At 40.6% G+C, this 26,823-nt stretch overlaps 1 protein-coding gene across 3 annotated transcripts in view; it reads left to right on the top strand.

Annotated features, from left to right (window-relative positions):
- The window catches only part of XYLT1 (xylosyltransferase 1), a 207,004-nt gene that overhangs the window by 88,412 nt on the left and 91,769 nt on the right, over nucleotides 1–26,823 (top strand). For all 3 annotated transcript variants that reach the window (XM_042798416.1, XM_042798417.1, XM_042798415.1), the window contains one exon: nucleotides 13,929–14,460. In XM_042798416.1, the coding sequence (XP_042654350.1) occupies nucleotides 13,929–14,460 (532 nt within the window). The remainder of the gene's footprint in view (nucleotides 1–13,928; nucleotides 14,461–26,823) is intronic.

The raw sequence follows: 26,823 nt of genomic DNA, 5'->3' as shown, positions 1-26,823 counted from the left end.
AGAAATTGAATTTCCCAATGCTTTCAGGAGAAGCTGGTATACTTTAAGGTCCCTGGGATAAAGTTTATTTTAGATCACATGAAAAATTGCTGATTGCAAATAAACCTTTGGCATAGTTGCAAGGCCAGTGCTTGCACTTAGAAAGAAGTATTTTTGTGATGCACTAATAAAATGATGTTAGTTAAAACAATGGAGTATATTGCGATTTGAGTTTCCTGCATGGCATAGGCTGTGAACAGTGGCTAGCTAAGTTAACATTATACCGTGCTGTTGATCTAGTTCTGTCAGTTGAGGATGTGTGTGCGCTGGGATTTGATCATGGACATACATTTGATTCATGTATGTGGAGTGATTCCTTGTTTCTGCAATAATTGTAAGTGGGGAGTTATGAAAATATGACCATTGTTAAATGCAATGTAATTACGAATCACTGTTTTGACAGCACTGTGCTTACAGCGTGAGTGAAAGGCTCTTATGTGGCTAAAGAAAGTAGGGCACTACACAATCTGGTGTTTGGCTCAAGAAAAAGGTTTTGGTCTGCAAAATGAATATCCATTCAAGTAAGGGTGGAGGGCAGTTTCCTGGAAAACTTTTTGAAGACTTCTACTAAATGCATATATTCTTTACTGTCTTTACTGGAGCCGATAAAATTACAGGGTTTAGAACTTAAGGTGCATCTTTTTTTGGTGTCAGAAATCTGTATTCTGCTGTATCTTTTAGCCCCCAAACTCTTGTTATATTTCATCATGCTGTTAAAACTGCTCATTGGTATAGCCCTTAATGAACGTATTTGCAAGAGCAGAGAATGCAGTACCACATGAGCAACTCTTGTGGAGGCCAGGTCCCAGGCTGAGTTTTCAGGAAGTCTTAACTGCTGACAGGGGAGCTAAGGAGGCAGGTGGCAGAGACCATAATAATATCCTCTGGCCCTTTCAATTTTTATTTTATTAATGTAATTTACTGATCTTTCAGAAGAACCTTTTGTGAAGATACAAACCAGTATGAAAAACAACTCTTTTCCCGAGTTGTTTTGGCGTGAGTCTGGAAGTCTGCCCCATGACCAAGAAGACAGGACACCTTCCAGGATTAACATCCACACGTAAACTCTCAATTTATACAGGAAAGGTATTTTTTGCTATCATCTAGTACTGGCTGGCACACATCCATGAACCTGTAGGAATCATGCCAGTTTATATGGGCAGAAAATTTGGCTATTGGATACAAACCATATATGGTTTTGATGGGAGGGAGAATTTCCCTGTTGCGCAGTGCAGGGCTGCTGTGAGAAATGCACCTGCCTGCACCTGGTCACTGCTTTACCAGCACAGCAGGGACAGCCAGGACAGAATTGCACAGAAGGCCTGTGAAGCAGCTGTGGAACAACTCGTGAGGACAGTGACCTTGAGGCAGTTCTTGAAGAAAGAAGAATAAGAGAGTCCTTCCACCCTGCAATCTCTCTCTGTTCAGGGGGATGGGCAGGGGAGAGAAGAGTTGCCTAGAAGTAACCTGGTCTCCATGGGTAAAAACGAAATGGTAGAAGTAGAGTTGTCTTTCACCACCAAGAAGCGCCAGCTCCACTGGTCTATACTGCAAGCAGGCGTTGCAAATGTCCACCCATCCCTCCCGGTCCTTGGCTCCATGCTCTGCACTTGCATGATAGGGTCTGTTTGACTCGTTTTGATTAGTAGGTACAGGATAATATATTTGGGCCCCATGGTATCATACTTTGTGTTGCCATGTATCCAGCACTGGATAACTTGCTCATCTGCAGCCATTATGCAGTAAGCACGCATACTGAAGTGTTCATATTTCAGTCTCACCCAAAATGAGGGGAAACATAGAGGCCTTTCATTCCTGCATGCTTCATTCAAAGACTTCTTGTGGTGCTGGGCAAGTGAAAAAGGATGTGAATTAATCTATTTCTTTTAGTGCTGCTCATATTAATAGGCTTTGCTCTTCATGCTTGTCGTATTGTAATTCAGATTTAACAACATTTATCAGTAGAAGATCACTGCAGGGTTTTTAATGATTATAGTTGTTCAAGCTGATAGTCTGAGACTATTAAATAAGCTCCAATTACTTCCCATTTATTTGTGTTATTTTTTCCCTACAAGTAACAAAATGTAATCCTGAAGTTCATTATTATTCTTTGCATTGTATTAATCTAAATAGATTTTCTACCTAATTAAGGCTGAATAAGTTTGTGCTAAGCTGACTGTATTTTACAAGGATGTTTTCATTTGTATGTGAGGGTATCTTTTGGTTTCTACCATCCATATTTTAATTATGTTTAATTTCAGTGGCTGCCAGAGATCCTGTTGTGTGTCCCAGCAATTCACCCTGGGTTGCTTAAGACTGTTTAGATTGGACTTGGAATAGGCCCCCAGATGAATTTAGTTGGAATCTAGTTAATAACAAGTCACCAGGAAGCAATTTCAAGTGTATACTATTGCTTTGAAAGACATAAAGTGTGTATTGGCTGAATTTTGGATGGAAGAAATCGAGATGAAAGCAGAGGAATTCAGTTCAGATTAGCAGTGTCATTTTTTATGGGGTGGGTCACTGAGAGGGGGAGGTAGGAAAAAAACCTGATGAACATGTTGGCTGGTAATGGGTATTCAGTGTGGTTAACGTGCCCGTATTCTGAACATTACAATGATTGAGCTTTACTCCTATACTTCTTTTGTGTTATTTATATATTTAAATATTTATTTATAGATGATCTCTCTGGGGCATCTTTGTTAAATAATGAAGCAGTACAATTTGGTGATAATTAAAAACACAGAACATCACATTTTCATTTCAGTATTAGAATAACCATCAGGAAGAACAGCTATGTAGATGTCCTACTCTTGACCTTACCTGCTGATCTCCCATCTCATGTCGTGCAAGCCCAAGGCCCAGCCCTGGGCAGACACTGGTGCTGTGCCTGTGCCGTGCAAGCCCCCGGGTGAAGCCTTCACAGAAAGGAGTGAGAATAGCATAAGTAGCCCTACGCCTGTTAAAAGGTTGTGGGGCATTAGTGTCTGCTGCTACTCTACAAAACTGCATGTCTTTTCAAATACTGTTTGAGGGTCCTGTTCAAGGACCACAAAGTAATAAACGTTAATATAAGAAGTCACTTAAATTACCTTTCCCTTGAGAAAGGGCTGACTTCTTCGTAAACTCCTTCATGTCTGAACTCTTCATTGGAAGGATTATAATATCCATCTTCTATTGTGAGGAAGCTGTAGGAAAATAAAACCTCCAGGGTTTTCCTGAGCTTCCTCAGAAGCCATGTTTTGCACTTTCAGGCCAGTCCTGACATCTCTTTCCTAGTTTTGTGGTGAATTCTGTTCAAAGATGTGATTAGGCTGAAATGAATCCAGGAGGCTTAATAATGCTGGTAAATGTTCCAGGACAGTTGCTCAAATGTGAACAGCCCTGTGAGGGTATGTTGGCCCGGGAATGGAGCAATGTGTTGTGTCATGCAACGGTAGGTTCCCTTGCCTGCAAAGCAGAGCTGGAAACTATTAAAATGTGTGTGTGCATATGTATATATGTATATGCACATATCTATGTATGTATATGCACATATGTATATACGCAGGCAAAAAAGCCTGCCCAAACTCAGTGTTGATGATACTGTTGGTGAGTTTGACTGGGAGGGACCTTTGCCAAGAGAAGGGCTGCATGCATTAGTCTGGAGTCTGTTAATGTGATCAGGCATCATTTGAAAGGGAACAATATGCATAAAGTGGGGGTAGTTAGTGGTTATAAATCAAGTTCTGTTACAGATTGAATAAATTTGACTAGTCTGTGTTGTCTTCCAGTCCTCCCATGTAAGTTAAAATTTTCCTGAGTTTAAATTGGCAGAAAATAAAGTTGTCAATTTTTGAAATACTATGGCTGTGTGTTTTCACAGCTCCCTCTAGCAATATTCTGAGCTATTTAATAACCAGTTGAACACGGGAAATTACTGTTAATACAATGTGGCTGTTCATACAGTTACTGTGCTAAGCTGCAGCAAATGTGAAAATCTGTTTGGACTTGTGAGGGGTGCAATATTGTTTTACTCCCTAATCTAAATCACTCTGAAAGTTACTCACATGTTAGCAAGAAACAGAAAAACTGTTTTGAGGAAATCAGCCAAAGTTTTGAAACTGCTTTTGTTTTATTTCAAACCAGAACATCTTTCCTTAATGTACAGATGTTATGTATGCAAAAAGGAAAAAAAGCAACTTCTATTAATGATATTTTTACATTGTTTCTAGTGTTTTGGAACACATTCCTGAAGTTGATGTTTTTTTTTTTTTTAAAAAAAAAAAAAAAAAGGTAACGTTTGGAAAGGAAGGAAAAAAAAAAATCCTTCAAACAGCCACTTACCAATGCAGATGTTCCAATGCATGGTCCCCTGTGTCTGTGCACTTTTTGGTGGTCCATCTGCTACTCTGCAGCCTTGAAATGCAAGTATAAAAATATGGGCTAGCAGTGCCTGTAAGTATTTTTTAGCGCTGAGTGCTGAAGGGCTCATGCCTTTTCAAGGATCAGAATCCCCCTTTTAACCCAAATTACTGCTTTTTCTCACAGTGTTTTTACATAATAGAAATGACTGTATTTGAGACAATTACATCTTTTGTCTTTACGAGCTTGCAAGTTCAAAGTCAATAAATTTGTTTTCACCTTTTGTATCTCTCTTTTCAATGTCAAGCATAAAGTAATATGTTCCTCAAAAAATGTTTCTCACAGGTCTTCAGCCACTGAAAATTGAAGTACATTGTACTTACTAAGGCGAAATGGAAAGACTTACGAAGAAATCTGACTACATTAACATCTGCTGTCATTTTTCCATCTGCTCTCTTTGGCTGTGCTTTTGTCCAAACCTGCCAAAAGTACTAGTTTTCCAGTGGTCTCGTGGCACATCAAGCACATCTTTGACTAAAGTTCACAATTACTTGTTCTTTTTGATGGCATGGCAGGACGTCTCTGTCCCTGCAGCTGCATGACAACTTCAGTCACAGCAGTGGTGGTTTTGTAGTGGGAAACATATGGATGCAGTAGGACAAGTGACAATAAGGGCAAATGCTGTATCCGGAGTTGATTTTGTAATGGCAGGGTCCTAGAGCCTAACTACCCTTCCCTGACCCAGTGGCCTTCTAAGCTATTGAAACAAGTGTCTGAAGGATGTGGAAATCCCTGCTGTTGAGCACAGGAGCTGATACCTGCTGTGATGCTCAGCCCTGGGCCACGGTGGGCTGCAGCACACAGGTGAGGTGCCCGAAGCTTCTGCAGAGTCAGGAGTGTGTCAGCCCCACATGCCTGGCCATCCTGGGGAACAGGCTTGCTTGGTCTGCCAGTGGGAGGGGAGAGAGCCTTCTTCCTGCCTTGCTCAGCAATTCTTTGCTGTGACTTGTTTGTTTGCTTGTTTGTTTGTTTTTTAATTATTATGATGGTGACCGTCCTTCTGTATGCATCTAGCAGAAGAATTAATGTTTAGACATTTCCAGGCAAATGCCCTGTAGTCTTACTTTACAGTGATGAAGAAACATGGTTTTTCTCATACTCTGACAGAAAAGGAGAATGGAGCAACACTTCTTCCCCTGATGGCCTCAGGAATCAGCTGTGGGGCTGAAGTTGCTGTGCTCCTTGGTTTGGCAGACTGCAGCTGCCAGTAGAACGGGTGGTCTGAAGAAGTTTCTTTGGACAGATGCCCAGCTGTTTCAAAAAAGGGGATGAAATCAGATTTTTGAGCCCACTGGAGCATAAGGAGTATTTATATTTTCTGCCTTTGTTCTGAAGACTATAGTGTAATGTTTGTAGTTCTGCTAGGGGGAAAGGTTTTGATACCAACTAAGAAACAGCCCTCAAATACACAAAGGTTAGAGCAGAAAAAAAAAAAAAAAAAGATTTAATCCAGGAGCAGCCCTTGCTTGTAGAGATGCCATCTTCTGACTCCTCTGGCAACTGGAAGGTATCATCACTGAATAATTAACAAGCATTACAAAATAATATGTCATGGAGCTGTAATTAATACCGAACAGAAACTTGTTTTAATTATCTTCTCATAGTGCTGTTTAAATTCTTCTTGATCACAGGACAGGTAAATAGATGGTCCTGTATAAACTGACTACGTCTCTTTGAGGCTTTGATATATGATGCAGCTTTCGAAGTTGTTCGTCGCCTCCTTGAGCTGTGAGCTGGTTTGGAGCCTGCAGCAGCACAGCTCACCCAGCAAAGTGGCAAGTGTCTGTACCAGCTTCAGGTGCTTGTTTTGTCTCAGACGTGCATAATCCTGCATGGCTGCCCCGTGATTGCATATTTTCACACATGATCAATAATTCTTATGTATTTTATTATGTGACAGGAAAAAAAAAAATCTAGTTTTTTATAGTACAGGAGTTTGATTTATACTTGGCCCTTAAGGCCAGCAAATCCAGTATTTTGTATGTAGAGGAAAGTGTGTGTGTTTTGTTGTTGCTTAGTGTGTGCATATGTGTATTTCTGGTTTGTTTTGCTCTGTCTTCAAGGTACCAAGCTTTGCCAGGGGAAGAGCACTAGAATATGTTCCCGGTACAAAAAGACAGCAAATCCCTCCATGCTGGGAAGAAAATCAGTTGTCAGATAAACTGAAACGGTGAACATTTGCCATTCAGGGCTTGATTGCACATGGTCTATAAATTATATACTGTGTAGTATTTATAGGACTTCCTTGATACAGAAATCACACAATGAATAACTTTTCCTGAGAAAGGACCATTTTCTTATTGTTGGGAGGAAATGCTCTGCATGATGCTATGAACACCTTTCACAGATAAGTGCCAGCTCTTACTCTGTGTCTTTGTGAACTGATTAGGGTTTTCTTTAACTTTCCTTACAAAGCCTCTACAAAAGGAGCCATCTAGTAGCATCGTATTTCTGCAGGCATGTAGCGGGTAACACTGGAGAGGTGCCTACCTGTGCAGTATGGGTTTTTCCCCTGGGGTTTGGGGTCTTGAGTTGGATCCCTCAGCCACATGAAGTCTGTGTGCTTCTGCTGTCTGCAAACTCAGTGCACATCAGGCCTCTGATGTTTGTGTCTCTGCTGTTTTATATGCATATTAGTTTATCTCCTTGAAAGCAGATTTGAAATTGGTCTGGTGTTGGCTTTTTATGTATTGCAAAAATTAAGTCATACCACCTAATCCTGGCTGTTGGCGGAGGCAGCCCTTCCAAGGTCAGTCTGAAACTATGCAGGTTGGTTCATAATGGCTTTGTAGCATATTCTAGTCTTACAGTGCCGTACCCCACAGAGAATATGCTGATTTATTGGAGTTTTCCCATGGTCAGTATAGCAGTGACAGTCTTTCACCTCCTGCCTTTAGGACTTAGGATAGAGACGTGTACCTGAAAGATTACATGAGAATTTGTGACCTAGATTTTCTAAACTAGGCAAACCCAAATGCAAATTTATGCTTGAACATACTTAACTTAGAGGCAAATATACATGACATGCAAGTGAAAAATGTGTGGAGAGGCAGTCTGCAGGTATGTAAACTACCTGGGGCCTGGCTGAGCAGATGTTTGTTGTACTTGCAAAGTCTTTGAGATTGTTAACAGGCTGTTGTTAAAATCTATTTGTTATTACAGATGAATGTAAACTTCTTGCAGACTGTCTGTATTTGTGCTAGGTATATTGAACGGCAGCTGCTGTTGGGTCCATGGTAGGTGACAGCATCAATTTGTTCCATGGTCTTCTCAATAGATCACAAAGGTTCTACCTCAGTCTCCACAGGAACCTGGGCTTTCTCTCCTGAGATAGATGGGACTTAAAGTTCTATCAAGCTCACAGTACCTGAGCCCCAGAACCTCAATCAACATAGATATAGTGGCTAATATACCCAAAAGTATCCATTTTGTGTGACAGATTTTAATAAAACACATTAATGGTGGAGATTGAAGAATTAAAATCCAAATTTGGAGCAGAGCAGAATTCAAACTCTCTCATTACATGAAATGGTTCTGAGCTTAAAATGTAATTTTTTCATTCATGTTATATTATTATTTTTAGCATCAATGGCAATCAGTATGTAATTGACAGTGATCTCATGCACACTCCTGGGTACAGACTGTTCTTTGCCAGTTTCGGAGTATTTGCTTGTTATTGCTGAATCAGAGCATGCGCACATGCAGAAGAGGCCCCACAGTCATTAAAACTGTCCCTGTCAGGGCTCTTACTATCGAGTACTTGGCAGTTAACCTCTCCATGTATCTTCTGAGAACCAGATAAAGTTATGACTGAAAATTTCTGTTTCTGGTCATCTTTTTCTTAGGCATGTGTTCTGTGATAGATATCCACAGTGTCACAATTGAGCTTTGAAATACAGTGCCACAAAGTGATGAAAAGCCTCCAAAGGTTTCTTTATACAGGCTGTAAACAGAGCTGGCTTTTAAAATGTAAGAAAAAATACTTTGACCTGATCCTGCATTTCTCTGTGAGAATGGAGTGGTTTTCGCTAGTGTTGGGAGCAGGAGTGGGTCCAGTACTGAGCTACAAACAGGACCGCCCGCGGGAAGGTTGCACTGTTTTCACTGTTAGATAGACCCAAAGGGAGGCCATGTCACTCTGGGGCTGCTGTAGAAGCACATGTAGGATCACACAGAAAGGGAGTGTTTTGCCAGGAGTGTAGTGGAAACAGAGCTGAAGTGCTTGCTCTTGGGTGACGTGTTGTGTTTGAGACTTGTAATATTGGGTAATTTTTATAGGGTAGCCTCCCAAATGAGCTGGCTTTGGATAGAGCCTCTTCTGATCTATGTCTGTTCTAAAGAGAATTACTCTATTGCAAAGACCAAAACGGTGCTTTCTGTAATAACTTTTTTGTGTGTTCTGTGGATGAGATTAAGTCTATACAACAACAAAAAATAGCAGTGTAGGGTGTTGGTTTGAAAATACTGCTTTCATCTTTGACTGTGGATACATACAGACTATATTTATAGGCTCTCTGCTTCTATTTTGGTCCTGTTACAACCTTCCATTTTTTTCAGTTTATTTAATGTGATTTGCAAGCACAAAGAGAGATAAGGTGCTACTAAAAAATAGCTAGACAAAAGTTGAAAAAGATGATGTTTGAAAGAGCAAACCTGCTGATACACATCCCATGGTACTGTCAGAACCAGGAACGCCTGACTTCAAGATCGTATTTCTCTAGGATGATTTTGTCCTGACTTGAACGTCTTAGATATCCATGGCAAACAGAAGTCTGCAATTAATCCACCACTGTAAAAATTAAGTATTGCAGAGCAAGTAAAACGTATGGTCCTGGAGCTGAAAACCACATGTGCTGCTTTTGTTTGTACCCCTGAACTTCACAAATGAACACAATTCACTGTCAGCAGCTGCTGATGTTTTAAGCTTGGAGTCCTGAGCTTCGTTTCCCCTGCACTGCGAACACGGGTACATTCTGCTGTCACGATGGATCCTATCTTGAAATCATTCCACCATAAAAATCACTCTCAGCTTTGTTGAAAGTTATTGTGGAAGAGAAATGCAGATTAAAGGTGGATGGAGATTTCTGGTTTTATGACATTTAACACTTCCATCAACAGGTGTGGGATTGTGTGAGGCTGGCATTTGACTGTCCAGTTAAAGTATTTGTTACACGTCCTTATTTTTCAATGTATATCTATAGCTCTTGGTTGGTACAGTTGTTCTGCAGACTGTGCTTTATTTTTAGTCCTTGCTCCTCCCAAAGAGACATCTCTGCAGACACCATGTGTCCTCTGTGGCAGGGAGGTTTTGTGGTGTTTGCTGTCCCTGTGGGCAGGGAAGAGTTATAGCTCAGCTTACTTTTGTGTCAGTCTTTGAAGCATTTAAAAATTCATTTGTCTTTTCAAATTCCAGCATTTAGACTTGGAAAAGCATTTCCCAGAGGAGTCAAAGCACTAGAAGGAGGAAACCAGTTTGAAGAGATGAACCTTACACCAGTAAATTTGCTGTTTACTTAGCTTTTTTTCTCATGAGGCTTCATCACAGCTTTCTACTGCTCTCTGCAAGCGTAGTACATCAGCTGGGTGGGAATGTTCTGTTTAAACACCCGGAGCTGCAGCCTCCCCTGGTCCCTGGGGAGCTGCACAGCTTGACTGGGCACTGACGGGCACAGGGGTGGTAATATGGAGCATGAAGATTCTGACTGAAACATCACATAAGTATCATGTCAAATGCTGTTTGAAACTGGAACCGTCCGAAACCTCATCCTTTGAGGTTTTTTCAAGCTACAGAGAAATTTGGAAGGGACAGGAGGGCAGAGCATGGGACAGGTCTGTGCAGTCCTTGGGACATGGGAACGTGTGTGCCTGTTGCTCTGGTTCAGGCTAATGTCTCTTTTGTAGGTAATCAGAATTACCATGAAGAACCAACAACAGTGAACATCTCTCCCTTCCTTTCCCCTTTATCAACATGCCATTTGCTGTACAGATTAGGGTTTAATTTTTTTTTTTTTAGCTTAAAGAGAAAAATCATTTAGGAAGAGTCAGACTGTGAGAGGGAATGTTGCCAACATACATGAAATATCCTATTGCAGCATCACCTTTAGAGACCTTGGAAAGGGATTAATGGAGAAGACGAATTTTTAAATTTTTTTTCCCCATCATTGCAGCTAGGTATTTTGGCCCTAAATTGCAGCATGGTGAAACTGCATTAATGATGAAAACTAACAATAGGGATGCGTTATGTTACTGTGGAGTGGTGTCCCTGTAGCTCTCTGTATACTGCTGCTGTTGATATGCAACAAATAAAATTCATATTTTCTCTTTAATATTTTCCTTCATATTTCACTACTTAACGTGTTGAAGTTTAAGGAGTACTTACAAAGAATAGCTCAGGCTGCATTTGGGATATAAAATTTATATTAATGGAATCAATAGCCTCTTAGATGCCTCTTGGATTTAAGTTTTGTATAACTGGGGGACAAATATTTTGAAAGACACAATGGAAACCCCTGGGTGACCCCCTGTGGTTATGGATTGCACAATCTGCACAGATTTGCCTCAACCCTTTTTTGTCTTATTTAGTTACTCTCATTTATGCATCCAGATATCGGCAACTCCATGTAGCTCTGTATGTTCATACTTACATTGGCGGTCTGGTAGTATGTCCTGCTGTCAAAAAAGGAACAGAATATATGTATTAAAAGGTAATCATGGTGGTTTTGCTCTGATTCTTTATGGTCAGTATAATTTAAATCAGGCATATAGCTGTATATACATATATACACAGCCATATACACATATGTATGCACAAGAGTGCAGGGTAGCTTGCATTTATTTATGTGATGAAGAAAAAAGGTGAATTCTGGTACCAGTTTAGAAGAAATGTGACAGTACAACAATTAAAGTTTCTGAGCTATTTCACATATACAAATCCAGGATTCAAGTGCAGTAAAATAAAGCAAGTCAAAAAATACAAGTGGCGTAACTAAGCTGAGGCTTTGGAGTTGGCTGAACAACAAAGGGTATGTGACAACTATCAAACATCTGAAGTCTCAGAGCAGTGGCACCTCAGTGGATATGTTTTGGGTATGATGCTAATAAGCTTTACATTTGTCTTGCTCTATTTGCAGTTCACTGCTGGGTTTGGAGGAGACTTTTTCTTTGAAGATACATTGGAGATACAGGCTAAGTGAAGGGAGCTGGGCTCTGAAAATAATTGTTGGGGTTTTTAGTTTGGTCATTCATGGGAATGAGGGCTGTCTTGAAACTGTTTTTTGTTTGTTTTCTCTTTGGTGTCCAAAGAGCAATGAAGCTGGTGAAGGGTCTAGAGTACAAGTCTCATGAGGAGCAGCTGAGGGAGCTGGGGTTGTTTAGCCTGGAGAAAAGGAGGATGAGGGGAGGTGGGTGTCAGTCTCATTTCCAAACAACTGATAGATGAGGAAACAGCTTCCAGTTGCACCAGGGGAGGTTTAGATTAGGTATTAGGAAAAATTTCTTCACCAAAAGCATTGTCAAGCATTGGAACAGGCTGCCCGGGGAAGTGGTTGAGTCACCATTAATGGTGGACTTGGCTGTGCTAGACTAACTGTTGGACTCTGTGATCTTAAGGGTCTTTTTCAACCTGATTCTGTAATTCTCTAAAAAATGCTATTCTTTTTTCTCCGTAAAAGAAAAAGACAGAAAAAAAGTATTTAATTTCATGTGTGCTCTTAAAAGTTAGTAAGATTTTTTTTTTTTAAAAAAAAAAAAGATACGTTCTTTCCAAGCTAGGAATATTTTCTTTGAAAAATGTTAGGGTTTTGGTTTCAGTGTTTGGCTTTTGTTTTTTTTTATTGTTTTTTCTTTTTAATATCTCTGCATTCCTCTATGTCTGATAGCTAAAGCTACTTATGAGCTAGAGATATTAATGAAGAGAGAATCACTTCAATCACTCACAGAACCACATCTAATGAATGAACTATTGAAACATTTCTCATTGCTCAGCTGCAGAGGTCGAAGTGATACTGACTTCCTGCATGGCCTTGGATGCGTCATTATCTCCCTCTCCTTCCTCTACAAAACCTGCCTGTTAAATAGTTCCTGTCAGAAAAGGTGTGAGAAACAATTAGCTAGTGCTGGTAAAGTGTTTTGAATAGAAAAGGTGGTTCATAGGTGTTAAGAGTGGCTCCCATCAGTCATCCTTAGCGGATGCTGTCATTTACCAGCCTCTGATTTTTGGTTGTTAGGTTTTTTCACTAGTGGAAAGAAAACAGGATAGGCTCAAGAAGTCTATCAGTATTTACGTTTCTGTCTTCAGATGTTTTAATAACAATTCCCCATTGACTTCATCTGCTATTGATCAGTTTAATAAATGGAGATATTTCCTGTTCCATGGGTGTAAAAATTGTGTTCCCCACTAGCCTGAGAAGTAGTTTCTGTCATCTGATAGCCACCCCTGGCTATCAGACAAGTTCCCATTTGATAGTAATATACACATATAAGTGCCTCTCGGTTTTGTCTGTCACATCTTTTCTAGAGCAGATGGCCATGTTCTCTGTTGTTCTAGGATCTCTGGGATAGTCCTCCTTTTAATTTGGTGTTGTCAATCTGTTCTGCTGTTGATGGGCTAGGACGAGTTCCTGTAGTAATAGGTGGAGGCAGGGGTAAAATAGTGAAGCAAAGCATTATTCTGCATCAGACAAACATTTTACAGGGTCTATACCTTTTCCTTTATATAATGTATTTTATATGTTGCAACATTATGGTCTCTGTATTTATCAAAGTGCTCCCACTGTGGAGAAGAGAAACATAATGGTTAAGAGCTGACATCTGAGCCTGGCTCTGACCCTCCTGGGGAGCCCAAGAGTCTGCAGCTGCTCACCCTCTCACACAGGGCTTGTTGCTGCCACAGCTTCCCACCTGCAGCAAGGCTGCAGTGCACCCTGTGGGAGACTCTTCTCCAAAGTCTTATTATGTAGAAACTAAAAAAAAAAAAACCCAAACCAAAATTAGGAAGGGTTTGGTTTGTAGCAAAGTTGCTTCACTGTAAGAAAGCTTGGGCTATAAAGTTGGGTGGTGCTTTCTGCAGAGGAATGGGACAGTTCCTGGGATACCAAACTGCTGTCATTAACATAGAGTGAAGGAAAGCACTGAAAGACCTGCTCCAACTCCAGTGAAACCTGTGTTGGTTTTGCCATTGACTTTTTTAGTGGTGTCAAGGTGAAGTCTTCAGTGAACAGTTGCTCAAAAACCTGTGTAAAACCTCCCTGACAGGGGTTGGACTCTGGCTTGGTGATGAAGGGGGTGCAAGGAGTTGATGGTTGTGCTGACTTGGGCAGCTCAGAGACCTCCCTCAGTTCCCTCTTACTGTTATGAACCCTAACATGGGGATTTTTTGCTGTATGTTGGATTGAAATTAATTTATGTTTTCATGTAAGAAATGCTTGTAATGCATGGGATGTGACTATTTTTAGTAAGATGAGTATAATTTTTCTCCCCATTTATAGGATGGCTATTTTTCCCACCGACCGAAAGAGAAAATGCGAACAGACAGCAATAATGAAAATTCAGTCCCCAAGGACTTTGAAAATATTGATAACAGTAACTTTGCTCCCAGGACTCAGAGGCAAAAACACCAGTCTGAGCTGGTGAAAAAAAACCCTAGCAAGCAAAAGGAGCACTTGAGAAAGAAACTGGAAGAGGAGAAGATGAAGGAGAACTTGCTGCTAGGGAAGAACTCCAATGAGGTGGTGCAATTCAGTGATCACCCTGGAAAAAACAGCAGCAGCAACAACAACAACGATATAAAGGAGATTCACAGGTCTCCCAGACAGCATCATTTAAAAAAAAGTGGAAACAGCTCCCCTGAACTGAGATATGACCAAACACCAAAGTGTGAGGTCACGGGGAAAGAGGCAATCTCGGCCATGTCCCGGTCTAAATCTAAGCAGTGTCGGCAGGAGATCGCAGATGTGTATTGTCAGCACAAGCATGGAAAGCTGATGCCGGAGAAAGTGACGCGTTTCTGTACACTGGAGGGTAAGTTGGTAGATGATGAAGGAGAAGTAGCGCTGTATCTCGGGGGAAGGATTCTGTATAATTCAAATGGCTTTCTGATGACAAATTGCCTTTATTGCAGGAATGTATAATGTACTTAGTCTGTGAAAACGAAGGAGGGTTTGAGGATGTTTTAAACAGGGAGTTATACAGGTGTCACAAGATCCTTGGTAGATTCCCACAGAATTTTGTTTCACTTTATTTCCACCAGATTTTTGTTACACTAATGTGATCTAGATATTCCGCTGCTACTCCTGTTTCTTTTAGTTCTTAATCTACAGGCACAGAGAAGTGTAGTGAAAGTCTTTTTATTCTGTACAGGAGTTGTCTGCTTTTTGGGGATCAGGAAACAGCTATGGTGAATTTTGATGCCTTATGCGAACCGATAAATGAGTGGCATTGCTGTTATGGCCATATGACCATTTTTTCTGGCACAGTGGAGTCCTAGCTAATAACCAGGACTGCTAGGCATTTTGATAACCCAGGTAATCATCAGAAGTATAATAATAAAAAAAAAAAACAAAATTCCAAAAGTATGGGAAAAAAATCCGATTTTATGGCTCACTTCTATTTTTAACGTTCTCCAGCAGTAAAAGTAATTTTGAAAAATCACTGCTGTAGAGAGTCAGTTACCTCTGCTAGCCCAAGCCAAGCTTTGATTTGTTGCTTTTGGTTTCTCCATGCAGTCAGATACACGAGGTATCTCCTAGCTTGCTTTTGGTTTGCATGCGTGAGCTGACCTTTTCCTACTTTTCAAGAAGAGTACTTCTTGTGCCACCATTCATTAAGCTGTCAGCTTCCCATACAGTTAAATGCTTTTTTTTTTCTTCTTTTGTAAAAAAAGCATTGATCGGTTGATCAAAGTAGGTATTGATCAAGAAACAGCATTATCTGCAGCAGCATTTGTTTATACAACAGACCAAAGTCCCCATCCTATATTTGGCACTTGAGCCCTTGCATGTAAGGATATGCTAATGTCTTTTCTTCGTCTGAGCTGAAAGTGCAGAGGGACTTCCACAAACAAGAGAACTGGTCTTGCTTTGAGATGGTACAGTAAACATGATGAGCCATGGGGATTAGGGGTTGTTTAGTTTCTTTCATTAGGAATATTTAGTAACATCCTCTCACCCCCATAGCTTCCTTGTTTATTGCCCCATCACAAAGCAGTGGTTACTACTGGGTGGTTTCATTGTGGGAGGGAGGAGGATTCATGTTGCTGTTGCCTAAATTAGGAGGCTAAACTCCCCGTGCAGACAATGGGAAGAAAAGGAGGTACCCCAGAGGATGTTTCCAAACAAGAGCATCTCTCTGTAATAGGAAGCTTCGGCTTTTAATTTAGATGACGCATATTACCAGGATGAACTGTGTGAGCACCCCATTTCCCACCTCAGTGCATCTGTGACTGTTTTGTTTTGTTTTTTTACCATGTCTCTGTTGGTGTTTATTCTCCCTTTCTTACCCTGGTAATATTCAAAATCATTAAGCTAGGTGGGCAAACATTGGAGATAAAGAATTAATGGAGCAGGCAGAAACCTTGGTGTTCAGTGCAAAGCAGGGAGAGGGACAGCAGAGGCAGCACACATTGAAGGGAAGACAAAAGAACAGTACAGAGATAAAAATTGAGCAAAACCAGATATCAGTGACAGGCTGAGCATCAGTGACTACCGTCTGGGTGCCCCTGAGGTTCCACTGGCGTACCACTGGTGGAATCCACTGTGATAAGCATGTCCTTGGTATCCTTCCCTCTTCTCTAACGACAGGAGAGTCAGCTCTGAGACTCTGAGAAAGCTGATGGAAGTCAGCACCTTGCAGACACTGTCCTACACTTTTTGGGAGCAAGTATGTATCTTAGTAATGTCATCAAATGCATCACGTATGCAAATATGCAAGCGGTATCCTGGAGAGAGCAAGAAGATGGATTGTCATTAGTGTGGGCACACACTGCAGCTGTGTGCAATTTTGTACGCACCTATGATTTTATCTCCTGCCTGGGGATGGAATTCTTAAAATTCTTAAAACAGGCTTCTCGAGAAATACTTGTTGCTTCTTTTTAAAATACAGAATTTATCTCATATGCCCTGCAGTCAAGATAATAGTGTGGTCACAAGCAGATTGGGACATCAGACCTATGGAGGAGATCCAACCTTTGAAGTCACTTCTCAAATGTCTGAGTACAGGGTTATCAAGACAGACATGTAGATACCCCGACACTGAAGTTGCCCAGTGCCTACCAGCAGGCCTTATATATAAGTAAAGCTTCGTAGGTCCCTTATATTTTACAGCCCTGTTAAAGGTACATTGCCTAAGTTTAAATGTGTTATGGTCTCAGATCTCTTCTCCCCACTGCAGAACATAAATAACTGCTGCTGTTCAGCCACAGACTGGCTCCATCCCTCATCAGAGGTGTCTGCATCAACTGCAGAGGTCCTTTAAAGTAGCCGAACTGGGTTAGGAGATGTTTGTGAGGCAAAGGCCATCAGCTTTTGGGGATATAAGACACCCCATGATTAGGAACACTGGTAGGGGGAGGTCTGGGTTGAGGTCTTGTCACTATGCATCAAAAAAAGCTATATGCTGTTTGTCGACAGAAGTCAGACATCTGGGGCCTGAGTCTATGTATTCAGCATGTGAGTGCTGTTCCCTTCATTTTGGTTTGAAAAAAGGTTTCCTGGCTATTTTCAGCAGAGCTGAGAAGTATAAATATTTATGCATTGGAGCAGCACAGTTGTCCATTATCCCAACTTATAAACATGTTCCCAGTGCTATGGTTTCCATTGAGATGTCATCCAGCACTTAAGCCCCTTGGTTCCTGTCTCAGCTGATCAAAACCATGAAGTTGCTAAGTGTAGCTATCAATCATGGACATGACTTCATCCATCTGGATTGTCATAAATGTGAAGTGATACCTTCACTTGAGTGGTTATTAATGGCCTCAGGATCTTAAAAGCTGTTTTTCTTTTAAGTATTTGATTGTTTCTAACGGCAACAGGCAAAGGAAGTTGAATGTAAGTATCTTCAGTGTATAAAAGAAATTGTTAAAAAGGAGCATGTTTACTATCTGCTTGACATGCAGGTGTTATTTCCGTAAGAACAGGAGGTCATAGGCTGCAGTCCTTCTAAGGACGTTGCAGAGAGACAACACTGCTGAAGCAGCAAAACGGAGCGTGGCAACTTAGCCTGTAACCTGACTTTCAGTGCATGTGAGCTGGTATTTCCCAACAAGCTGGTCCTGAAAACAGGGCACAAACACTACAGAACAGGGGATTAGTGTCAAAAAGCTTTAGATGCAGCCTTATCCGAAGTCATGGCTGAGATCAGGGCAGCAGGCAGCTTGAAAGTCATCCTTCACTTGGAAGGGAATGTTTGGAGTTTGTAGAACTGTGTTTTGAGGGGAAATGCAGTCAGTGAAGGTAAGAGGGGAAAAGTAGGTTTGGCACAAACCTACTTTTGTTAGATGAAGTGTTAGATGAAGAAAGGGAAAATCCAGTCCTGTGCAGGTTGGGGAGAGGGTATAGGAAGACATCCTTTTGGGAGTTCATTTCTTCTTGGGAGATGTGATGTGGAGATCAGCAACCTGTGGACAATGTGGCAGATTGTTTCCTTATTGGACCCATCTCCAGCCTGGTCCTACGCAGGCCAGACTAGAGACACTGATTCCCCTGGTGTGCCAGCCTCACTTCTGCTCACCGAAGCTGTTGGTGGACCTGGACCAGTTGCCTCCATTTGTTGTCCGTCATCATACATGGCCCTCCTCTTGCGCAGAGGTACTGCGAAGAAGCACAAGTTTCAATGTGAGTTTTTGGCTCCAAAATAAGCTTCACTCTGTACCTAGACAAACTCATCTTTGACAAAGCACAAATGACCTGATCTGTGCCACATTTCTTCTGGAATAATCCCTTATTAGCTTGGGCAAGAGTACAGTTTAGAATGGCCACTGTAACCTTGACTGCTGAGATTGTTGCCCAGATTATTGGGCAGCAATGCAATTACAATTGCACAACTCTCTACATTCCAACATGCATATTGAAGTAGTGACTTTTAGTTGTAGTCTTCCTTCTGTGATGAAAAAAGCCCAGCTTCTGACCCACTGGCAAGATTCAGTCCCTGAATTCTCTGTTTTTCACTCCCATGTGGATCATGGTAGTTTGTAGCTCCAAATCCCTGGCCTTGCAAGTTTTCTGGGTATGCAGCACGGTCCCTCCTTAGTCATTGGCACCAGGTCTGTGAGTCACTGAAGGCATGGTGCCAAGTAGTACCTGTGTTAGTCCTCCTCTGGGCCAGCTTCTCTAGGCTGTCATATCCCCACGGAGACTCTGGCCTAATGCTTATCATTCATTACCCAACTGGGCTTATGCTAGACCCAGATCTATGGCCCTAGATAGACCAAAAGTATGTAACAGGTTTTTTTGAGGGTTTTTTTCTAAGATGTAGTTATGGCAAAAGAAAAGTCCCTAAGAAAGCAGAGAGCCTCAAGTGAGCCTGACTTATTTCCCCTTGGCTCTTCTGTTGTCTTTTCTTAGTTTATAAATCAAACAGGTTTTCTGCTACCTTCATCCCCATGGGGTAAACCCAACTCATAAATGATGTAGAAAAATAATCAAGCCACCCTCATTCCACATCATTCATCAGCACTGAAAGGGTTCTTTGCAGATTAGACTGCTTTCTCCCTGGTTGCTTATTGATAATGCTACTCTGGCACATCGAAGCAAGAGTTTCCAGTTTCTTACAGGCTACTGAGAGGAAAAATTTTCATTTCATTTTAGAAAACACAGTCATCTTTTGGTTTTCAAACTGAGAGAAAAGGGCTCTGAAGCTCTGTTTACTGAATAATGTGCACAGGTAATAGCAATCTGTATGCCTATAATGTTTTTATCTGACTACTTCAAAGCACTGAACAGAAAGGGGTATGATTTGCAGGAAAGGAAAGGATAAACCACTAAGATGCCAGTTACTTAAGGGGTGGAGCATAACTTCGTCAAGGCATGGAAATGAGAGCATCCTCTGTAGAATTTTAAAAGAACGGGAGCTGTAACTAAGCAAATACAGACTTTCATCCACTCAATATGCATGTATATGTGCATAGTGACATATAAACGTACAGCTTTGTTTAGCTTTCACATTTTTGGAAATGCAGTTTTGGACTCACTGGGTTTGAGCTAAAGATTATTGAACCCCAAATTTGTCTTTTTCTCCTGGTTTCAAGATTCTCAGTGGCATTGGCTGCTGCTGCTTTTCTGTATGCTTAATCTGTTAGTGTGACAAAATTACTGTGGTGAGCTATACACAATTTAAGGAGCATGTAAGAGCCACTGCACGTGCAGCCCAGACAGCATTTTAATTTGCTGCACCACAGATGACTCTGGTTGCAATAAATTTACTGTGAGTAGACTAATTGCAAAATAACCCTAATTGAGTAGTTATCAGCGAACAACATCCTGTGGAACTACACTGCTTACAATTAATAGCATTTAAGCCATACGCTAGTATTCTGCAAAACGCTAAGATGTAATTACACTGTGTACAGAGATTGTGTTCTGTTCTGGAAACTGTGTTTCCAGCACTTCTTTCATTATAAAGTACTGTTTCAAGATTCAGTACTTGCATTTTAGGCAAAATGAGTCTGTGCAATAAGTGGTATGTCTGTCCTTTCTCCTTACACATGTAAAGCAGAACCAACTTTAATAAAATTAGTGAAACTGTGGCACTGTAAGGAGAAAAATGAGATCTCAGGAAGAATGTATGTTGCCAGTGATTCTCAGATTAACTCTTATTATGGCCACATATGCAAGTCTGGATAGTTAAAATTAGGGTGTAAGTAATGAAAATATATTTAATTGTTTTGGCTGAAGGTTAACCCTACCTAATTGTACGGATGATGACTGGAGTATACAGTTTATGTGATGAAAATACATGTAAATGCTAGAACCCAAAGTGCACAAAAGCCTCTGTCACCAGACTGGATGGGCAGGCAGGCGACCCACTGTAGGCTGCCTGTGTTGCTGTGGGTGACCAGTGCACTCTGGTCATTTGAAGGGAGTGATGAGGCAGCCTTGATGTAAGAGCTGCTAGAATGCTTCCCACTGCTCACAGCTGAGTTGTTCCCTGGGCAGAGAGCCAAATGAATGAATTATCCTCAGAAACTGGATCTGGCCAGCAGGTCAGAAACTGGACAAATGTCTTTGCAAAAGAAAGATCATCGTATACCTTGTAAGGGAGATGGAATTTCTAGAAGTGTCCTTGTGGCATCCAAACCAGGGTGACGTTATTTTGCCACATCCTTACATCTCTGGAGACAGCTGCAGTGTAGAGGACAGGAGACTGGTGTTTCTTAGGGATGGGTGAGCTTGTGGCCTTGCAGAGCTATGGGATTCATCTCTCAAAACTAAGGCCATTAGGAACGAGCACAGGTTGGCTTTGTCAGTGCTGTCTCGCATAGTTTCAGCTTCGGTTTTAGAAGAAATTCAGTGAGGGAAAACTGTTGGGTGTTTGTGCCAATTAATCCTTTCATTTAAATACAGACAGCTCCTGTCTAGATCATTGACAAGAAGTGGGAGAATGAAATCAGACTGATGTTCCTCTGTTTTTTCCATGTGATGCTTCTGTCTGGTTTTTCCACGCTAAGCTTGTCTGGCACCTGTGGATCTGGCGGCTGCAGCGTTGGTCTCTGACAGGCCAGTGCAGCAGACTTGCAGAAAAACATCTTGACAAATGGCATCTTAAGGAAATGCCAAGAGCAATGCATGACACAAGGAATGGAGGGCAGAAAGGCTGGAAAATTTCTGGTCAGCAGCCCTAGTTCTCACCAAGTCTCTGTTTTGGAAAATGATATAATTTTATGGAGCATTAAAGGGGCAGTGTAGGCAAGCATGAGAAGAGAGGATAATGGCTAAGTATGTCCTTGCTGCAAACCTCTTGGGAAGAGAGCATGAGGGTAGCAGAAGCTCAGTGAATATTTTGATAAAGATTGCCATGTATATACAGAGATGAAAGAAAAATACTTAAGTCATTGCTAAATGATTCCCAGGGATACTGAAACATGTGGCTAGAGTGTCGGGTAGGGGGGTGAGTCAAATACAACTACGGCTAGAGAAAATTATTGGTACAATGGTATGAACTGGGGAGGGGACAAGAAAAAACAAACAAACAAAACATAACAACAACAAAAAAAAAAACACTAAAAACCCAAACCAAGCCAAAACAAAAAAACACAGCAAACCCAACCTCCCCTATAGTAGGAAAACTTGAGTCATATTGGCAGTCATGGGTTTTTTTCACATATAAAATAGGTGTTGGACCTGGACTGGACTCATTACAGTGATTTTAGTAGACAGACCTTTGAGAGGAAATGTGGCATCTGATTCTCTTTATTTTTATTCAGTGCTAAGCAAGCAGCTGTATGATGTAAATGCACAGTAGTATTGAACTGAGCTTGAGGTAAGGTTGCACAAGCAGCCTCAATGTTATATTCTTTCCTAATTTGTCTTTGCAACCATAAGAAAACTGTGTTAGAATGTCATTGTTACGTACTAATTGTAAACAGGCAACAGCAGCTTTCAGATTTGTTTTTTGGTTTAGCCCTAAAATATCACCAAGGACATGAGGCTGACTCACTAGAAATTCAGCTCTGTCCTTCTAACCATTGCACTTCTCTAAGTACCATTACTTAACGTAGTAATACTCTATTTTCACAGGAATCTACAGCTGATGAATTATTTTGAGAATTGCAAAGTGTCATGTCCCAGAAATCCCATGTTAGCTGTGCCTTGAGGCTGCCACAGTTTGGTTTGAAGTCAGTGGCACTGCCTGTATTACTTTTAAAATAATTGGAGGGAAAAGTCTTGACATTTAATTTCTGCCTCCTGAGCTAGGGCAAAGAATTTTTCTCTTTTGTGGCTTCTTAAAACAGATGCCTTAACTACTTACAGGGTTTGTTACAGGATTAAGTATATAGTTAAAGGGAATGCATAGGGAGATTTTTGAAAGAGTACATTTATTTGATGTATTTCAAGAGTTGCTGGGCTTCATGAGACCAGTGGCTGTTTTGTAATGTCTTTCTTTGGAAATGAGGAAGAGTTCTTTAAGGGATCTATTCTGAAGTAAAATGCCAACAGTCTAGCCATGAAGCCAATCTTACAGGACACTAATGCCATTTTAAGACTCCAAACTGTAATGTAGTTGTTTCTGTTGCAAATATTTCTTATGCAGAAGGTAGTTTTAAAACATCAGTCTTTTTATCTCCCAGGGTAATCATGACTTTTATAGAAGGACTGAACGATAAGAATCTGTAGCTGAGCAAACTTGGAAAAGATTTCAAAATTGCTCAATGTATACTTAGTCTTCCAAATAAATGCTCATTGTTGATAGTTTGCGAGCATGTGAGAAGTGAATAGCCCTGATTCCACTCACAGTATTTTACTATCCATGATATGTCACTGATTTATCATCTAGTTGTGTCAAATAAGTTATTCCTGATTGGCACTTTTGTAAGGAAGAATGGACTACTCCCAACTCCCAGTATCTACTGCTGTCACTATCAGGCTTAATTGAATGCACCTTAAACTCTGAACTATTTAATTATCAGTTTTATTATGAGATACTGGTTTTAAAGGCCTGGCCCTACTGAACGGTCCATGGCTAAAGTCTATCATTTTCCTTCTCTAGTTTTCTCATCAGCATCTGGGGAGGCCAAAGAATTTTTCAGTCCTTTTTTCAAGAGCTTGCTGAGGCTGAATCTTCACTACCATCTCTTGTGTTTGGTGCTTACTCATCTGTCTTCTTCCAGTGGATGTCACTGTAAGGATGGTGGGAGATTTAAGCCAAAACCCAGAATTATATTGCAGGAAAATCATTATTAATTCAAACTCTGGTTTATTGAAAATAACTTTAATAGAAATTGTATATCCTATTTGTCGGATTTGTTCTGCAGAACTGAATCGCTTGTTGCCTTTTAAAACAGAATTTCCCCATATTGCTCGTGATAAAACACAGTCTTCTACAGGCAGCACTGCCAGAAGAGCATTGGCCATATGCCAGTGGCTGCGTTCCCCTGTCACGCCACCTTCTCTTATTCTGCTAAAACTTTTCTGGTTGTTAAAAGTTTTGATGAAAGGCCCTTCTACCTCCTAACAATGTGCTTTGTCTAGACTGAGGAGAGTGGGTGCATTTAGGATGTCAGTGGGTGGTACCTATTAAACTTGTCGGTAAGCATATAAAGGCTTGGTTCAGTCATGGGTTCAAGTTTCCTATTCATCATTACTGCATATACACACCGTCTGTGTTTTGGAGGGATCATGTTGTTCTCCACAGGCAGTGAAATTCAGCAAGAACTTCAACTTCACACATTTTTATTAGCAGCAGTATGGATACTTCCTTTGAGTTATGCCAGGAGTTTAGAGAAAAAAAAAAAAAAAAAAAAAGCCAGCGTCTTCATGAATCAAAATCTTTTATTTAGATACCGCTCTCCTTACCTTGCACTATTCTCCGAGGAATCACTGCCATGGCAAATGAAGATCTTTGTAGGAGGACATCCTCCTGACCTCTGTCATGCTGATGGTTTGCAGGACGGCTTTGTGAGTTTGAACATGAAATCTTTATGATACCATAAAGAGATCACATCATCTTTCTGTCGATCAGCTTGAAGAAGCTCATCTACAGATCTTATGTCCCACTTTCTTGCTAATTACTCTGACTTGCATTTGGTTACTTTAATGACCAGTTGTCCTTGAGGCATGACAGTCTGCAACAGTTGTAGGTCTTGTCAGGGAGCACCACAAAAAAAAAACCAAACAAAAAAAAGCTGTCTGTCACAAGGGTCTTTTTCTACAAATCTTGTTGGAAACCTCACTACCCTTCATGTAACTAGAATACAGTTGTTTGTATCATTCTTTTTGTTGCAAGGTGATTGCTTCTCTTTTGTGGAGATTTTCTTTCCAAACTGATGATGAAGTGTTTTGTTGAAGTCTAGATTCATTTGTATAACTCATTAAAAGTTGTAAGAGAAATACTTTGTTGGTGAGAATGCACCTTTGTTTGTGACAAGCTGTAAATAGCAGTTTAAGAAGTCTCACTGCTTACTCACCTGTGTTTTTAATTGGAAATTAAGGTTTCCATCCAGCCAATGATATTACTGTGTAGTGGCATATTTTAAACTGTGCTACTTTTAGACTGAAAGCTTCTGTGTATGCAGTGTGTTACTGTACTGGATAATATTGTTGAACTTGACAGTAGCATGACTAAACAGAACCATACATTTTCATGTTCTCCATCTATTTGTGGGCTGTGATTCATTCTGGGAAATTTACTGAATAGTAGGGAGGAAAAGGGAATTTTAAAAGAGGAATTTACTGCAGTATATGTTTTACCCATTTGTATTTTCTCTTTTGCATGGCACCTAAGACTAGGTGCTGCAAAAGAATTTCACTCATGTATCTGTAAGTCTCTGAATAGGTTTGAGGATCTATCCTAAAGTCATTCTCTGTCTGAGAAATAGTCGCGTTCTTTAGTTTCTTATTCAGAAGCATTGTAAGGAATATACACCCTTAGAGAAAGGAAAGCTGGACAGGAGAACCCAGCCTGACACTGTTGTCCGCCTTGCCAGTGTAAACAAATGGCTAATGAGAGGTGTGGCTGAGATTAATTGTGAATAAGACTTCTACATAACACACACTGGATTTGCCAAGCCACAGTAGGGGGAGTCAATGTGGAGCTGATGTGTTTTTGTAAATAACTTCAGCTTTTTCTGCCAGGAGATGAACACAGACTCAATCTTCCCATGAAGTATTAAAAGCAAAGTGGACTAGAAGCTTAACTAACATATATTACACTAGCTTTGATGACCTCACTTAAATGTTCTCTTTCTTCAGTAACTTTATTTAGTAACTTTTATCAGTGCACCTTAAAATGTCTCTATGCACTTCCGTCTCCATAATTTTAAGATCACCAAGGAAAAACAAGACAATTTTGTTCATACAGAAGCAAGCAAATATCAAAAAAGAAAATAGGTATTCAGGACTGGCGATACTTGTCTTACCAGTCAGTGGGAGTGTATGGTCCAAAGCAAAGCATGTCCATCTAGTATTTTGGGAATAAGAGCAGTTTTAAGTCTGATTCTGAAAATGATCTACCGGCAGATCCCTGAAAATCAAATGGGAAAATCACTTCCATCAGGCTCCCGAGGAGGCTTCAGACATTTCTGACATTCTTCACCTAAACAACAAATAGGAAGTCTGTTCAAAATGGTCCATTTCTGGATCTTCTTAATGAGAAATCCCATCAGATTCAGCATCATCTTTTACAATGACAAGGCAGCAGTTAACACGCAAGTTCATACATTTTCATTTTTCTCGATCATTTATGGCCATTTGTAGGCATAATTTCCCAAGCATGCAGACAAGATCATCTTTGTGTTTTTCTTGATCTCTGCTTTCTATCACTGCAGACTGCAAAAATTTAGGAAACAAATAAGAGTGATATTAGAGATCCCCAGTGTAAGCTTGTGATGGCTTAGAGAGCTCTACTGGAATCCCTCCAAGCAGAAGTCTCATTTAGAAGGGGGGGAAAAAAAAAAAAAAAAAAAAAATCTTGTCCCGATGGTGAAAGATATTTTTTCAAAGTCTATTTATTATATTGTCACCTGGGGATGTGATTACTTAAAGAAGTCATTAGAGAGCTCCCAATTAAAGAGTGACAGCAAGAATACGCTTCATTACACCATATCATAAAATTAGAAAATAAGCCCTAGATTAGTACTGTGGTTTCATTCCTTGATGTGTCACAGGCTTGTTGGGATGCCTCAGACAACTCATGCCATGTACAGACCAGGGATTACAGGTATTTAACTCCATTGCAAATATATGCAGAGGAAAAATGGTGAGTGGTGGTATTGTTGTTAGTTTGGTATTCAAGTGGACTTTAAATCCTGTTTATGAAGAGACCTGGAAATAATTTTATTACAAAATAACAACAACTTTTTCTGAGTCCCCTAAAGGAGTTTGCTGAACAAAAGTATCTTTAAGGACGAAAATGGTAACTGAGTTTCTCCGAAGTCACTTAATTTAAATGCTAAAATCTATAGTTCTATCACTGAAAAACCCTGGTGTTTTGGTGGGTATTTGAGGGCAGGCAAGAGAGCAGTCCAGCTGTAGGTCCAATCTGATTTACTGTACCTTCAATGAATTTATTAACACATCACTGACAGCAGTTCTCCAGCTTTGCATCACGGTGACACATAAATAAGAAATCAGAGGAAGTTTTCTGTGGTGTTTCCTCTACATTTTTAGCTGTGGCTCAGCAGCTTCAACCTGGTACAGGGACCTGTGTGTGATGGCTGCTGGCTGATGACTACTC

The sequence above is a fragment of the Tyto alba genome, unplaced genomic scaffold (genome assembly GCF_018691265.1).
Source record: "Tyto alba isolate M040663 unplaced genomic scaffold, T.alba_DEE_v4.0 Super-Scaffold_28, whole genome shotgun sequence".
NCBI classification, from domain to species: domain Eukaryota; kingdom Metazoa; phylum Chordata; class Aves; order Strigiformes; family Tytonidae; genus Tyto; species Tyto alba.
The sequence above is the reverse complement of the archived record's forward strand: the minus strand, read 5'-3'. Positions and strand labels throughout refer to the sequence as shown.